The sequence below is a fragment of the Aegilops tauschii genome, chromosome 1, assembly GCF_002575655.3.
Source record: "Aegilops tauschii subsp. strangulata cultivar AL8/78 chromosome 1, Aet v6.0, whole genome shotgun sequence".
Taxonomy (NCBI): domain Eukaryota; kingdom Viridiplantae; phylum Streptophyta; class Magnoliopsida; order Poales; family Poaceae; genus Aegilops; species Aegilops tauschii.
The window spans coordinates 69,706,622-69,724,629 of record NC_053035.3 but is presented as its reverse complement, the minus strand read 5'-3'; the positions used below and the strand labels follow the sequence as shown (position 1 = coordinate 69,724,629).

Below are 18,008 nucleotides of genomic sequence, written 5' to 3'. Positions count from 1 at the left end.
CCCTGCCCCCATATATAAAGGAGCAAGGGAGGAGTAGGCCGGCCCTAGGAGGGGGCGCACCAAGTGTGGAGTCCTACTAGGACTCCCTAGTCCTAATAGGATTCCACCTCCCATATGGAATAGGAAAAGAGGAAGGGAAAAAGAGAAGGAAGGAAGGGGGCGCCCCTCTTCCCTAGTCCAATTCGGACCAGACAAAGGGGAGGGGTGCGGCCACCCTTGAGGCCCTTTTTCTTCTTTCCCGTATGGCCCAATAAGGCCCAATACGTATTCCCGTAACTCTCCGGTACTCCGAAAAATACGCGAATCACTCGGAACCTTTCCGAAGTCCAAATATAGTCCTCCAATATATCGATCTTTACATCTCGACCATTTCGAGACTCCTCGTCATGTCCCCGATCTCATCCGGGACTCCGAACTCCTTCGGTACATCAACATACATAAACTCATAATAAAACTGTCATTGTAACTTTAAGCGTGCGGACCCTACGGGTTCGAGAACTATGTAGACATGACCGAGACACGTCTCCGGTCAATAACCAATAGCGGGACCTGGATGCCCATATTGGCTCCCACATATTCTACGAAGATCTTTATCGGTCAGACCGCATAACAACATACGTTGTTCCCTGTGTCATCAGTATGTTACTTGCCCGAAATTCGATCGTCGGTATCTCGATACCTAGTTCAATCTCGTTACCGGCAAGTCTCTTTACTCGTTCCGTAACACATCATCCCGCAACTAACTTATTAGTCACAATGCTTGCAAGGCTTATAGTGATGTGCATTACCGAGTGGGCCCAGAGATACCTCTCCGACAATCGGAGTGACAAATCCTAATCTCGAAATACGCCAACCCAACAAGTACCTTTGGAGACAAATGTAGAGCACCATTATAATCACCCATTTACGTTGTGACGTTTGGTAGCACACAAAGTGTTCCTCCGGTAAACGGGAGTTGCATAATCTCATAGTCATAGGAACATGTATAAGTCATGAAGAAAGCAATAGCAACATACTAAACGATCGGGTGCTAAGCTAACGGAATGGGTCAAGTCAATCACGTCATTCTCCTAATGAGGTAATCTCGTTAATCAAATGACAACTCATGTCTATGGCTAGGAAACATAACCATCTTTGATTAACGAGCTAGTCAAGTAGAGGCATACTAGTGACACTCTGTTTGTCTATGTATTCACACATGTATTATGTTTCCGGTTAATACAATTCTAGCATGAATAATAAACATTTATCATGATATAAGGAAATAAATAATACTTTATTATTGCCTCTAGGGCATATTTCCTTCAGTCTCCCACTTGCACTAGAGTCAATAATCTAGTTTACACAGTAATGATTCTTACACCCATGGAGCCCGTGTGCTGATCATGTTTTGCTCGTGGAAGAGGCTTAGTCAACGGGTCTGCAACATTCAGATCCGTATGTATCTTGCAAATTTCTATGTCTCCCACCTGGACTAAATCCTGGATGGAATTGAAGCGTCTTTTGATGTGCTTGGTTCTCTTGTGAATTCTGTATTCCTTTGCCAAGGCAATTGCACCAGTATTGTCACAAAAGATTTTCATAGGACCCGATGCACTAGGTATGACACCTAGATCAGATATGAACTCCCTCATCCAGACTCCTTCATTTGCTGCTTCTGAAGCAGCTATGTACTCCGCTTCACATGTAGATCCCACCACGACGCTTTGTTTAGAACTGCACCAACTGACAGCTCCACCGTTCAATGTAAATACGTATCCGGTTTGCGATTTAGAATCGTCCGGATCAGTGTCAAAGCTTGCATCAACGTAACCATTTACGATGAGCTCTTTGTCACCTCCATATACGAGAAACATATCCTTAGTCCTTTTCAGGTATTTCAGGATGTTCTTGACCGCTATCCAGTGATCCACTCCTGGATTACTTTGGTATCTCCCTGCTAAACTTATAGCAAGGGACACATCAGGTCTAGTACACAGCATTGCATACATGATAGAGCCTATGGCTGAAGCATAGGGAACATCTTTCATTTTCTCTCTATCTTCTGCAGTGGTCGGGCATTGAGTCTTACTCAATCTCACACCTTGTAGTACAGGCAAGAACCCTTTCTTTGCTTGATCCATTTTGAACTTCTTCAAAACTTTGTCAAGGTATGTGCTTTGTGAAAGTCCAATTAAGCGTCTTGATCTATCTCTATAGATCTTAATGCCTAATATATATGCAGCTTCACCGAGGTCTTTCATTGAAAAACTCTTATTCAAGTATCCCTTTATGCTATCCAGAAATTCTATATCATTTCCAATTAGTAATATGTCATCCACATATAATATCAGAAATGCTATCGAGCTCCCACTCACTTTCTTGTAAATACAGGCTTCTCCAAAAGTCTGTATAAAACCAAATGCTTTGATCACACTATCAAAGCGTTTATTCCAACTCCGAGAGGCTTGCACCAGTCCATAAATGGATCGCTGGAGCTTGCACACTTTGTTAGCTCCTTTTAGATCGACAAAACCTTCCGGTTGCATCATATACAACTCTTCTTCCAGAAATCCATTCAGGAATGCAGTTTTGACATCCATTTGCCAAATTTCATAATCATAAAATGCGGCAATTGCTAACATGATTCGGACAGACTTAAGCATCGCTACGGGTGAGAAGGTCTCATCGTAGTCAATCCCTTGAACTTGTCGAAAACCTTTTGCAACAAGTCGAGCTTTATAGACAGTAACATTACCATCAGCGTCAGTCTTCTTCTTGAAGATCCATTTGTTTTCAATGGCTTGCCGACCATCGGGCAAGTCAACCAAAGTCCATACTTTGTTCTCATACATAGATCCCATCTCGGATTTCATGGCTTCAAGCCATTTTGCGGAATCTGGGCTCACCATCACTTCTTCATAGTTCGTAGGTTCGCCATGGTCTAGTAACATGACCTCCAGAACAGGATTACCGTACCACTCTGGTGCGGTTCTTGATCTAGTTGACCTACGAAGTTCAGTAATAACTTGATCTGAAGTTTCATGATCATTATCATTAACTTCCTCACTATTTGGTGTAGGTGTCGCAGAAACTGATTTCTGTGATGATCTACTTTCCAATAATGGAGCAGGTACAGTTACCTCATCAAGTTCTACTTTCCTCCCACTCACATCTTTCGAGAGAAACTCCTTCTCTAGAAAGGATCCATTCCTAGCAACGAATATCTTGCCTTCGGATCTGTGATAGAAGGTATACCCAGCAGTCTCTTTTGGGTATCCTATGAAGACACATTTCTCCGATTTGGGTTTGAGCTTATCAGGATGAAACTTTTTCACATAAGCATCGCAACCCCAAACTTTAAGAAACGACAACTTTGGTTTCTTGCCAAACCACAGTTCATAAGGCGTCGTCTCAACGGATTTTGATGGTGCCCTATTTAACATGAATGTAGCTGTCTCTAATGCATAACCCCAAAAACGATAGTGATAGATCGGTAAGAGACATCATATATCGCACTATATCTAATAAAGTACGGTTACGATGTTCGGACACACCATTACACTGTGGTGTTCCACGTGGAGTGAGTAGTGAAACTATTTCACATTGTTTTAACTGAAGGCCAAACTCGTAACTCAAATATTTTACCTCTGCGATCATATCGTAGAAACTTTTATTTTCTTGTTACGATGATTCTCCACTTCATTCTGAAATTCTTTGAACTTTTTAAATGTTTCAGACTTGTGTTTCATCAAGTAGATATACCCATATCTGCTCAAATCATCTGTGAAGGTTAGAAAATAATGATACCTGCTACGAGCCTCAATATTCATCGGACCACATACATCTCTATGTATGATTTCCAACAAATCTGTTGCTCTTTCTATAGTTCCGGAGAACGGCGTTTTAGTCATCTTGCCCATGAGGCACGGTTCGCAAGCATCAAGTGATTCATAATCAAGTGATTCCAAAATTCCATCAGTATGGAGTTTCTTCATGCGCTTTACACCAATATGACCTAAACGGCAATGCCACAAATAAGTTGCACTATCATTATTAACTTTGCATCTTTTGGCTTCAATATTATGAATATGTGTATCACTACGATCGAGATCCAACAAACCATTTTCGTTGGTGTGTATGACCATAGAAGGTTTTTATTCATGTAAACAGAACAACAATTGTTCTCTAACTTAAATGAATAACCGTATTGCAATAAACATGATCAAATCATATTCATGCTCAACGCAAACACCAAATAACACTTATTTAGTTTCAACGCTAATCCCGAAAGTACAGGGAGTGTGCGATGATGATCATATCAATCTTGGAACTACTTCCAACACACATCGTCACCTCGCCTTTTTACTAGTCTCTGTTTATTCTGCAACTCCCGTTTCGAGTTACTACTCTTTAGCAACTGAACCAGTATCAAATACCGAGGGGTTGCTATAAACACTAGTAAAGTACACATCAATAACATGTATATCCAATATACCTTTGTTCACTTTGCCATCCTTCTTATCAACCAAATACTTGGGGCAGTTCCGCCTCCAGTGACCAGTCCCTTTGCAGTAGAATCACTTAGTCTCGGGCTTAGGTACAGACTTGGGCTTCTTCACTTGAGTAGCAACTTGCTTGCCGTTCTTTTTGAAGTTCCCCTTCTTCCCTTTGCCCTTTTCTTGAAACTAGTGGTCTCGTCAACCATCAACACTTGATGTTTTTCTTGATTTCTACCTTCGTCGATTTCAGCATCACGAAGACCTCGGGAATTACTTTCGTCATCCCTTGCATACTATAGTTCATCACGAAGTTCTACTAACTTGGTGATGGTGACTAGAGAATTCTGTCAATCACTATTTTATCTGGAAGATAAACTCCCACTTGATTCAAGCGATTGTAGTACCCAGACAATCTGAGCACATGCTCACTAGTTGAGCGATTCTCCTCCATCTTTTAGCTATAGAACTTGTTGGAGACTTCATATCTGTCAACTCGGGTATTTGCTTGAAATATTAACTTCAACTCCTGGAACATCTCATATGGTCCATGACATTCAAAACGTCTTTGAAGTCCCGATTCTAAGCCGTTAAGCATGGTGCACTAAACTATCAAGTAGTCATCATATTGAGCTAGCCAAACGTTCATAACGTCTGTATCTGCTCCTGCAATAGGTCTGTCACCTAGCGGTGCATCAAGGACATAATTTTTCTATGCAGCAATGAGGATAATCCTCAGATCACGGATCCAAGCCGCATCTTTTGCTACTAACATCTTTCAACTTTGCTTTCTCAAGGAACGCATTAAAATTCAACGGAACAACGGCACGGGCCATTTATCTACAATTAACATAGACAAGCAAGATACTATCAGGTACTAAGTTCATGATCAATTTAAGTTCAATTAATCATATTACTTAAGAACTCCCACTTAGATAGACATCTCTCTAATCATCTAAGTGATTACGTGATCCAAAGCAACTAAACCATTTCCGATTAACACGTGAGATGGAGTAGTTTCAATGGTGAACATCACTATGTTGATCATATCTACTATATGATTCACGCTCGACCTTTCGGTCTCTGTGTTCCGAGGCCATATCTGTATACGCTAGGCTCGTCAAGTTCAACCTGAGTATTCCGCGTGTGCAACTGTTTTGCACCCGTTGTATTTGAACGTAGAACCTATCACACCCGATTAACACGTGGTGTCTCAGCGCGAAGAATTTTTGCAACGGTGCATACTCAGGGAGAACACTTTTATCTTGAAATTTTAGTGAGAGATCATCTTATAATGCTACCGTCAATCAAAGCAAGATAAGATGCATAAAGGATTAACATCACATGCAAACAATATAAGTGATATGATATGGCCATCATCATCTTGTGCTTGTGATCTCCATCTCCGAAGCACCGTCATGATCACCATCGTCACCGGCGCGACACCTTGATCTCCATCGTAGCATCGTTGTCGTCTCGCCAACTTATTGCTTTTACGACTATCGCTACCGCTTAGTGATAAAGTAAAACTATTACATGGCGATTGCATCTCATACAATAAAGCGACAACCATATGGCTCCTGCCAGTTGCCGATAACTCGGTTACAAAACATGATCATCTCATACAACACATTATATCACATCATGTCTTGACCATATCACATCACAACATGCCCTGCAAAAACAAGTTAGACGTCCTCTACTTTGTTGTTGCAAGTTTTACGTGGCTGCTACGGGCTTAGCAAGAACCGTTCTTACCTACGCATCAAAACCACAACGATAGTTTGTCAAGTTGGTGCTGTTTTAACCTTCGCAAGGACCGGGCGTAGCCACACTCGGTTCAACTAAAGTGAGAGAGACAGACACCCGCCAGTCACCTTTAAGCAACGAGTGCTCCGAACGGTGAAACCAGTCTCGCGTAAGCGTACGCGTAATGTCGGTCCGGGCCGCTTCATCTCACAATACCACTGAACCAAAGTATGACATGCTGGTAAGCAGTATGACTTATATCGCCCACAACTCACTTGTGTTCTACTCGTGCATAGCATCAACGCATAAAACCAGGCTCGGATGCCACTGTTGGGGAACGTAGTAATTTCAAAAAAATTCCTACGCACACGCAAGATCATGGTGATGCATAGCAACGAGAGGGGAGAGTGTTGTCCACGTACCCTCGTAGACCGATAGCGGAAGCGTTATCACAACGCGGTTGATGTAGTCGTACGTCTTCACGATCCGACCGATCAAGTACCGAACGCACGGCACCTCCGAGTTCTACACACGTTCAGCTCGATGACGTGCCTCAAACTCCGATCCAGCCGAGTGTTGAGGGAGAGTTTCGTCAGCACGACGGCGTGGTGACGATGATGATGTTCCACCGGCGCAGGGCTTCGCCTAAGCTCCGCAACGGTATTATCGAGGTGTAATATGGTGGAGGGGGGCACCGCACACGGCTAAGAGATCTCAAGGATCAATTGTTGTGTCTCTGGGGTGCCCCCCTGCCCCCGTATATAAAGGAGCAAGGGAGGAGGAGGCCGGCCCTATGAGGGGGCGCACCAAGTGTGGAGTCCTACTAGAACTCCCTAGTCCTAGTAGGATTCCACCTCCCATATGGAATAGGAAAAGAGGAAGGGAAAAAGAGAAGGAAGGAAGGGGGCGCCCCCCTTCCCTAGCCCAATTCGGACCAGACAAAGGAGAGGGGTGCGGCCACCCTTGAGGCCCTTTTATCTTCTTTCCCGTATGGCCCAATAAGGCCCAATACGTATTCCCGTAACTCTCCGGTACTCCGAAAAATACCCGAATCACTCGGAACCTTTCCGAAGTCCGAATATAGTCGTCCAATATATCGATCTTTACGTCTCGACCATTTCGAGACTCCTCGTCATGTCCCCGATCTCATCCGGGACTCCGAACTCCTTCGATACATCAACATATTCTACGAAGATCTTTATCGGTCAGACCGCATAACAACATACGTTGTTCCCTTTGTCATCAGTATGTTACTTGCCCGAAATTCGATCGTCGGTATCTCGATACCTAGTTCAATCTTGTTACCGGCAAGTCTCTTTACTCGTTCCGTAACACATCATCCCGCAACTAACTTATTAGTCACAATGCTTGCAAGGCTTATAGTGATGTGCATTACCGAGTGGGCCCAGAGATACCTCTCCGACAATCGGAGTGACAAATCCTAATCTCGAAATACGCAAACCAACAAGTACCTTTGGAGACAAATGTAGAGCACCTTTATAATCACCCATTTACGTTGTGACGTTTGGTAGCACACAAAGTGTTCCTCCGGTAAACGGGAGTTGCATAATCTCATAGTCATAGGAACATGTATAAGTCATGAAGAAAGCAATAGCAACATACTAAACGATCGGGTTCTAAGCTAACGGAATGGGTCAAGTCAATCACGTCATTCTCCTAATGAGGTGATCTCGTTAATCAAATGACAACTCATGTCTATGGCTAGGAAACATAACCATCTTTGATTAACGAGCTAGTCAAGTAGAGGCATACTAGTGACACTCTGTTTGTCTATGTATTCACACATGTATTATGTTTCCGGTTAATACAATTCTAGCATGAATAATAAACATTTATCATGATATAAGGAAATAAATAATACTTTATTATTGCCTCTAGGGCATATTTCCTTCACTATCATCCTTACTCGTTCGGACTCAGCATTACGTAGTCCAAGTCTGAATCACCGATAACAACTGGTAGTCGGGGTCCAGACGAGGAGTACTTGAAGTGCTATTGATGGGACCGCCCAGCTGGCCACCATGTGAACATAGTTTTTGGTTTGGGATACACATACTGGTGATAGCCAAGTGTTGTCATGAGAATCGGTCTTACTCATTGGGAACGGCTCGTGGTGTTAGCATTTCCGGATGACCCTTTGTGCTATTAGGGGTCCAGGGATCAACAATGATACTGGTAGTATCAGATGACTCGCGGTGTTAGTGATGTATATCCGAAGGACCCGTAGTACTAGACGTGAAGAGCCATGGTCGTAGTACTACTTGTAGTGGATGGCCCACAACTACCGGCCTTACTCGTTCGGACTCAGCATTAATGGTAGTCCAAGTCCGAATCACCGTTAACTACCGGTAGTCGGGGTCCAGACGAGGATTACTTGAAGTGCTATTGGTGGGACCGCCCAGCTGGCCACCATGTGAACATAGTTTTTGGTTCAGGATACACATACTGGTGATAGCCAACTGTTGTCATGAGAATCGGTCTTACTCATTGGGGATGGCTCGTGGTGTTAGCATCTCCGGATGACCCTTTGTGCTAAAAGGGATCCAGGGATCAACAGTGGTACTGGTAGTATCAGATGACTCGTGGTGTTAGTGATGTATCCAGAGGACCCGTAGTACTAGACGTGAAGAGCCATGGTCATAGTACTACTTGTAGTGGATGGCCCACAACTATCGGCCTTACTCGTTCGGACTCAGCATTACGTAGTCCAAGTCCGAATCACCGTAACAACCGGTAGTTGGGGTCCAGACGAGGAGTACTTGAAGTGCTATTGGTGGGACCGCCCAGCTGGCCACCATGTGAACATAGTTTTTGGTTCGGGATACACATACTGGCGATAGCCAACTGTTGTCATGAGAATCGGTCTTACTCATTGGGGATGGCTCGTGGTGTTAGCATCTCCGGATGACCCTTTGTGCTAAAAGGGATCCAGGGATCAACAGTGGTACTTGTAGTATCAGATGACTCGTGGTGTTAGTGATGTATCCGGAGGACCCGTAGTACTAGACGTGAAGAGCCATGGTCATAGTACTACTTGTAGTGGATGGCCCACAACTATCGGCCTTACTCGTTCGGACTCAGCATTACGTAGTTCAAGTCCGAATCACCGATAACAACCGGTAGTCGGGGTCCAGACGAGGAGTACTTGAAGTGCTATTGGTGGGACCGCCCAGCTGGCCACCATGTGAACATAGTTTTTGGTTCGGGATACACATACTGGTGATAGCCAAGTGTTGTCATGAGAATCGGTCTTACTCGTTGGGGACGGCTCGTGGTGTTAGCATTTCCGAATGACCCTTTGTGCTAAAAGGGGTCCAGGGATCAACAGTGGTACTGGTAGTATCAGATGACTCGTGGTGTTAGTGATGTATATCCGAAGGACCCGTAGTACTAGACGTGAAGAGCCAAAGAGATCGCTTAAGCCCGCACGCAGGCCAGAAACAGACGTGGCAGATACTTAAAAAAATACTTAAAGAAAAAAGAAACATACGTGCCAAAAGAAACATACGTGCCATCCAATTTTTGGCTCGTAGATGGATTAACACTTATCACACGCGTATCTATCAGCCCTCCCAAAATCCGCTCCCACCTCCCCCATTATCTGCAACAACCTCCGATCCAACTGGCCTAGCCGGCTCGAATGCCGATTCCCCACTCATATTCCGGGCGCCGTCCCACACGCGACCTTCTCCTCCAAGGCCAGTCCCATCGAACGCCGCCGCCCTGTTCACCGGCTGTATCAGAGCCGCCGTCGTCACCCACGGGAACGGAGCCGACGGCGATCGCCCATCTGACCTGCGGAACACGACGTCAGCCCACATGTTGGATTTAAGGTGAGAATGCCCGCTCTTGTCATGAGTTAGAACTAAGGCAACGCATGAGATGATTTAAAACGAAATAATGGATTCTGCCTATTCCGTGCATGAACCCATCATGAGATCTTATGGGTTTTTCTCTGAATTTTGCTCCGTCCACAGCATCGTGCTCCTACATGATTATGTTGGAACGGAGCCGCCGGCAACCACCCACCTGGCCTGTGTGATACGACGGTACTGCTTCCTCTTCATCCACTCATCCGCATCATGGTGAGAACGCCTGATCTTACACCCGTTAGTCAACAGTGAGGTCAACATAATCCAAAACTCTGTACAAATATCAAATGGCAGAGTCATTCAGTACGTACCACGTATTATATTCACATAAACGACAGTAGAGAAAATTGATCCAGTCTATCTTTGTGCATATTTTCCAGGAATGACTAGCTCTAACTCCAACATATATATATATATATATATATATATATATATATATATATATATATATATATATATATATATATATATATATATATATAAGCTGAGTGACCTTGATAAGAAAATTAAAGCCTCCAAAACTCCAGATGATCATTTCATCAGGAGCTTTGTTTTGTATGCTATTGGCACTATATTAGCACCCACGGTACAGGATTACGTCGACGCCAAATATTTTGTCCTTGTACAAGACGTCGCAAGAATTCCCAATTTTAACTGGGGATGTTTCACACTGAACCATTTGTTGACATCCATCAATACTTTTAACTATATTGATCAAGTGAATCTACAAGGAAATCTAGCTTTGCTCCAAGTAAGTGCTACAACACTAGTTGTCATTCTACTATTATTTATATGAAGGGGTAAAATTGCTACTCAACCTAGGTTGTCCAAGCTGGAGGACGAAGTTGGAGACCTCAAAAAGGAACTCCAGGTAAGCGATACTACAAAATCAATTTTAGCCATGACTTCTTATGTTTTCATCTATGCATTTCATGTTACAGGAATTAAGATCCCTAGTTCAAACAAACAAACAATCAACGATGAAGAATGCATACGTACAGGTGATAACTATGGCCCATCACCTTGCTAACATGAGCTAATTTCTGTTCATTGACCAACTTCTAATTTTAGGAACAAGAGCAACCAGGCAATGGCAAGTTCTCATCAACTCCTGGGTTTGACGCATGGAAAGCACAGACTTCTACTGGAACACCTAATGCAAAACCCGTGGTGCAAAACAAGGAGTTTGACCAAGACTATTCCTGCGGGGCGTACACTACAATACTTAACTTCAACTTTACATCACAGTTATTCCTGCGGGGCGTACACACTCAAATACATGTTGACATGGGACGGAGATAAAATTACCGAGGATTTCACACAGGTCTGCCTAACACTAAATTACATTTGCAATCATGCACTACCTATGCTTCACCGCTATCCTAACCTATGTGTCGCTATCTAATTCAGGCAGAAATACATATTTTCAGCTGGAAAATATGTTCAAGCCTGCTGCATTTGGATTGCAACAAGCTTCGGAAAAAATCATACAAGAATCCTATAACGGTAAGTTCTACACAACTAGCATTTCATGTCATGTAGTTCCTACCTTTCATGATTGAATGTAACGCACCACTATTTCCTCTACAGAAGGACGAGTACGAAGCCAGCATTCCATAGGAACGAAAAGGTGCAGACAACGACGTCACGATTGTCATCAACCCTGATGTTACAAACAAACCAGAGACATCTGGTGCCCCAAAGCGTAAACGTGGACGCCCGAGGAAGAATGCCCCTCCTAGTAATCCAGTGAAACAACAATTTGACACCGAGACTATCGCTAAACAAGTGGAGTTGAAAAGATGCAAACGCAAACCATCAAACACCGTGTCCAGCCCATTCGTACAGCCATGAATGGGCTACACGGAGAGGCACTTCAAGGGCAGTTCCAAATGATTGATCTTCATAGCATGTTCTTTGAATTAAAGACTACACTTATGTTCTGATGTTTTTGCATATTATTTGTACACTTATGTCCATCCAAATGCTTGACTTTTCATTGGTTCTTTAAAAAAACAGCTAATGAGCTGCATGTTCCACTTCTATCATTTGCACCATCTGATCCAAACCTATCTGCATCGGAGTATCCTTACATTTAAAACACTACCATAAGTGACTACTTACAAATGCATGATGATTATGGCTGAGGCAGGGTAATTAAGGAAGAAAAATTATAGCATATAGAACACATGAGCAATGATGTAAATATCATGGTTACACTACTATCTCTCACATCACGATTTGAGTGGGAGATTATTACCTCGCCAGCAAAAATAACAGAATCAATAATGCAGCTGGCTTGATGGATTACTTCGCTCCATTCCACAAGAAAAAATTCTGGCTGCAGCACCAGCAGTCAATGCACACACAGAACCGTATTATCAAATGCCAGCCTCTCCTACAGAAACTAAGAAAGAATAGCATCAGGAACACCATGTACCATTGTTTTACTGACATAGACATGTCAGACAAGAGTTGGTACATTGCAGCTTGTGTTTTGCATCGAAACTAATGCGATACATGGAGCTAACAAATTTACAACTAATAAATCTAGGTCTAAGTCTGTTGGGTAACAATACTGAAACAGACGTCCCAGCTAGCTTTACTCTAACAGAGTTCTGCTTACTAACTAGACAACTAGGACAACAATGAGAACCAGGCAAGCAGCATAAGATCATCGAAGAACAAACAGATGCTAAACTTGCTCATTGGCAAAATAGGTTGTGCACGCGAACATGACAGAGATGACTAAAATAGGGGCCACACTTCTTTCCATATTTGTGCAGAATGATTATGGCTGAGGCATGATAATGCACTTGTAGCAACGCGTGCAAAGCGGGCAAGAAATTCATATAAAGTAGGCATTCTTCCAAATTGAGCCAATTATGGTTTTCGAATATATACTATACATAATTACTGTCCATTTTATACAACGACATACATTGCCTAAATAATCATAACTATGTTTGAGGCGCGGGTCATGTACGTCTTGAGCTCCCGATTCACCTTCTCCTCGTCCCACATGAACACCTGGATGTTCTGCACCCACTCGAAGTAGCTCACCATCACTCCGCCAGGGTTGGCCATGATGTCCGCTAGGACCAGCACACCCTTCTCTGCACCATGAATATGTACATTTCTCTACTATAAGTCAATGTGTGAAATGTGTCAACAAATGCAGCTTAGTTTTGTGGCAAAATGTTGGTGTTCTTGCCTCGTCGGCCTCGGGGTCTGTTGGGTGGTTAGCATCCTCGATGATGTACTTCGCTTTAATGGCATCAGCATTGTCCCTAGGAGAAGATGAAAAACTGAAGATAAATGGTACAATTACAATAGGCAGGTATTGCAGATTTTCTTAACAAACCAAAGTGTTAGACTCGATTTGCAACTTCCATTAGAGATGTCTAGTCCATTCTGAGAAAGCTTTCCATAAATATGTGTGGACTGCTGATACATACTACGTACTAAATATGCAAGTTCAGAAGATGGTGCGTTCTGAATACTGAAGATAAATGTGGCCAGACAGAATAGTCAGGTTTTGCGAAAAATAGTCAGGTTTTGCAGATTTGCTTAATAAACCAAGGTTTCAGACATGACTGTCAACTTCCGTTTGGGATAATAGTATATATATTGAGTCCATTCTGAGGAAGCTTTGCATGCTACTGAATGTGTGCTGAATAGCTGAGACATTATCTAATCTCTGAACAATTGTATTCGAATGTTTGGCAAATGCGGTAACAAGCAGCGAAACGACAGATTTTGTGAGCGGGGTATACCTCGAGAGGCTCGGTGCTGCCCTCCGCCACCGGCACGTTGGGACGGCCTGCCTTCTCACACTGCCAAGCCAATCAAACAGCGGTTTAGCTTTTCAGCAGGGTTGTCAGTTAAAATTCAGCAAAATATAAATTGCAATGTGGGTTGCTATGCTGCCTGGTAGTACTTGCCAAAATCCGAAAATCGAACGGACTTTTTATTAACAAATTTTTTTCAGATACAGAAAAAATAACAGCCATGATGATACTTTAACTGAGCTTCAGAGCAGTAATCTGATAGAAGATAGGATGAAGTGAGCTGGGACGAGGAGGAAGAAGATTACTTGTTTATGACTCCTCCCAGAGCTGCCGGGATGAGCATGTCACACTCTTCCATGAGCAGCGAGATCGGGTCGACGGCGTCGCCTCCGTCGAAGCCCTTGATCCCGCGGTTCTCTGCCGAGTGCTTCATCAGATTGGCTATGTCAATGCCATTGGTGTTCTTGACAGCCACTGTGACATCTTTGATGTCAATGATTGTATTTTATGAAAATTATGATCGAGATGGAAATGAAAACGAGGAACTATTGTGATGATGTCAGACATTATGTTTTGACTAAAAATGATGCTATGAATGGGTCCATGTGTGATGCAATTGGTGCATATACAAGAGAACTAAAGCAATAGAACACTCACTATCAATGGAACGAAGTCGTCATTGCTGTCACAAATTCCTGTATTTTTCTGAGGAACATCAGCAGCGAACTCCTCATCCTACAATTGCCAAATTATTATTATCGCGTCACGAGAAGTTCAAAATTAGTAAAGATAAAAAAATGTATAGATAATATAGTCTAATAACATGGAGGATGCTATGCGGTCACTGTGTACTTGTACTACTTGCTGCAGTACTAATGAGCCCTATAAGAAAAAACATAAGCAGTTCATTTTCAGTTTGTCTGACGGTTCCACAAGGTAAGCGTGACCGAAGATTCAGAAAGAAAAGAGAGAAGGCAAATGAAATGGTTGACAAAAAAGGAGTACTGAATTTGTCTCATAACAATCTCAGTACTTGAGCTTTTCCAATGCTCGATTCATCGACCGACCAACCAACCGAGAACTAACTAACTGATAAAAGCAGCTTCCTATATTTATTCTTGTTGATGTATGAGAACATGCGTTTGATACTCTGAATCCTAGAAGAATAGACGTGCCTGAATGCAGACATATGAGATCAGATGGTTCCATGCAGGTTCTTGCCATCAGCTCAAAAGCACCACCATCATCATCAGCCGCCACCGCCGCAGCAGCAGCAGCAGCGATGTGCCTACTGATGCTACTGACATCATCAAGCAAAGAGAGCCTTCGATGCGCCAATGACATCTTCTGCCCCATCTTGGCCCTGGCAGAATGGGGGGAATCACCCGCCGGCGTCCCTCCCTTTCCCTAGAAATTATTCAGGGAACAAAGGCAGAGTAATTGTTATGCGTGTATACTAGTATGTACTAGTAGAGGACCAAAAAGAAACACACATATAGTCTAGTAACGTAGAAAACAGATGCTTTCAGCACGTATTTGTACTGTCGCTGCAGTGCCAATGAGATCAAGAGAGGGGGATGAAGGGGGAGCAAGAGACCGTACGTATCATGTCCTCGGGCAGGATGAGCTGCACTCCGGCGGGGCCGGTGTCAACTGGGCGACCTCGACCAACAGCGGCGGCTGCAGTGTAGTTAAGGTCGACGACTAGATGCAGGCGTTGGGGACGACCTACTCCGGGCGCGGCTGCTCCCCCTCCTCGGCGGCACGGGCGGACTAGACCTCTTCTTTGTGAGGCCGACGTCAGCGAGGGGACGTGGTTACGCGGGCCCGTGGAGATATCGCCCCCGCGCGTGGAGCTCGTCCGGCGACGCCGCTGAAGATGCCGCCGCCACGACCACCCGCCTCCTCCGCTGAAGATGCCGCCGCCGCTGAAGATGGACGCCGATCTGGTCGAGGACTCAGCTGCGAGGAGAGGAGCGGGGAGGATAAGACGCGGGAGAAGCGGCTGAGCCGGCGGCGCAGCGACCTGGGAGAGGAGGAGGCGAGCGGAGAGGGGATCGACAGAACGGGGAACAAGCGTGCGAGGCTAGGTTTTCTTTTCCTTTTCTCCCAGCGCTGCACGCTAAATTGGACAGATCTATCCTTTTAGAAATTGATTAGCCCCACCATAATCTTGTAATGGTCCCACAAGTATTTGTAATTTCTTATAATTCTAGTATCGTAACTCCTCGTAACTCCTATTTCTCCACCGTTTGATCGTAGTGAATGGACGGCCCCTAAATTCGCCAATCACTGTAACAGTTGTATTCTGTTTTTTTCCTAAATAGTGCGTCAAATTGTTGTTCGTGTATCATTACTCTATTGTACTTGTATCAAAACATTGATTTGGTACTTGAATTTCTTTGTTGGTTGGCCAATGATCCATAATACGATGGCAGATTGGAATGCGGCCGTGGAAGGCCTTATCTAGGAGGTTTAATTTAGGAGTAGGTTTAATCTAGGAGTAGTTAGTGTGAGGTTTTCCAAGGGTTGGGTTTCTGTTGTGTTCTGCCACAAGACATGACATCATGTATATATATGACATGCACTCTTTTTAATTAAAAGGTAGTGCTCCTGCTAGTTATCCGAGAAAAGAACTTTAGATATGAGGTGCTAGCTATTGAACTTCACATGACGCGTGGTGTACTTGCCCGTTGTAGGGCCATACCTAAGAGCCTTGACATCATAGAGATGGGAATAAACAAGAGGCAATCTACAATAGACGGTTTTGAGGACGACGGCATGCAAAGTATAGTGAATATGATGCTCGAGGGTATGAACCATTGCACGCGCTTTGTGGCACCAATTGTCTTGCATGTTTGTGTTGTTTGACTTGCATTTTTCTGTTTGTACCCCATCTTATTGTTCAATAAAGGCTTGTCCTGTGTTACACGTGTGTGTTTTATCATTACTGTTCCTAAAGGGAAAGAGACACTATATAGATTATGGGTAGATGAGGTTTATAGACTGGTCAGTGGTTACACTGGTTTATTGGGCTTAAGCGGTAATATATAGGTGCCTTTGAGAGATCGTAAGACTCGCACCCCCTCGGACGCACGGCATCATGGTTTTCTCTTATTATTTCTCAATGGCGTTAGTCATGGAGATCGTCATGTAGCAGATGGCACGGCAGTTACTTTGGGGGAGAGGATGTGACTTTAGTTTTAATATAAAGGTGGCCCATGGTCACTTAGTTAGTCTCCCGATGCCTTTTCGGGCTTACAAGGAGAATACACTAGGGTACCTAGCATCATCGAAGTGCTAGGCTGCAAGGATGCTTTCCATAATATCGTAGTTTCGCAAAAATACAAGGCAAGAACAACCGGACCGAAAATCACACATTGCACTTACGCGTCACTACTTCTACCACTATGGCATCATTCATATTGGTTGAATGTATCATTAGCCATCATGGTTGAACGTGAATGGTTGGAGACTTTTTGGCCCTCTATGCTCTGATCTGAAGAGAGCATTAGGTATGGATTTAGTGTGCAATAGCATCGACATTACAAGGATTGCACATAATTGAGGAGAACTAAGGCAAGGCTAGAAGGGAGGTGACATTGCTTCTATCAAACCGGTGTTGACAGAGTACTCCCCTGTTCCATAATATAATATAGTAATGCATATAAGTTTGTGTAATCTGTGAAAGTACACAGACTTATCCTAAGATTGACATATTTCTACTTGCCTTGCGCAACACTTTTGTTCACAGATATGCTTATTTATTACTCCCTCTGTTTGGAATTAACTATCACTAAAATGAGTGTATCTAGACGCTGAAATGGGTCTAGATACACTAATTTCAGGGACAGATAATTCTGAATGGAGGTAATATTTTGTAAGCATTCTATAAGTGAAATTTCTACTCGCCCTTGGTAAACACACCTTCGAATCTCAGGCCCAACTAGCGTTTCCAAAACGTGTTTGGAAGGAAAGGAGAAACTTTGTCCCCTCACTCCGGATGCCATCTTGGCGCCGAGTGGTAGGGGTTTCCAAACAGACAACTATTTTTTTTTTCTCTTATGATTTTCTTAAATATTGCTCGCTCGTGCAAA

The 18,008-nt window shown here is 43.6% G+C and overlaps 1 protein-coding gene and 1 long non-coding RNA gene across 2 annotated transcripts; one reads left to right on the top strand and one right to left on the bottom strand.

Annotated features, from left to right (window-relative positions):
- Nucleotides 1-10,667: 10,667 nt before the first annotated feature.
- LOC123494609 (uncharacterized) lies at nucleotides 10,668-12,280 on the top strand. The gene is made up of 3 exons (XR_012200222.1): nucleotides 10,668-11,444; nucleotides 11,531-11,626; nucleotides 11,711-12,280. It is a non-coding gene; the product is annotated as an uncharacterized lncRNA (long non-coding RNA).
- A 673-nt stretch (nucleotides 12,281-12,953) lies between these two features.
- Nucleotides 12,954-16,014, bottom strand: LOC109764648 (glutamate dehydrogenase 1, mitochondrial-like). Its single transcript, XM_073508489.1, has 7 exons — nucleotides 15,514-16,014; nucleotides 15,087-15,318; nucleotides 14,569-14,646; nucleotides 14,217-14,385; nucleotides 13,897-13,956; nucleotides 13,335-13,410; nucleotides 12,954-13,236 (listed from the first exon to the last, which is right to left on the bottom strand). Coding segments are annotated over exons 3-7 (327 nt in total). The 5' UTR covers nucleotides 14,570-14,646; nucleotides 15,087-15,318; nucleotides 15,514-16,014; the 3' UTR covers nucleotides 12,954-13,215.
- Between the last annotated feature and the right edge of the window lie 1,994 nt (nucleotides 16,015-18,008).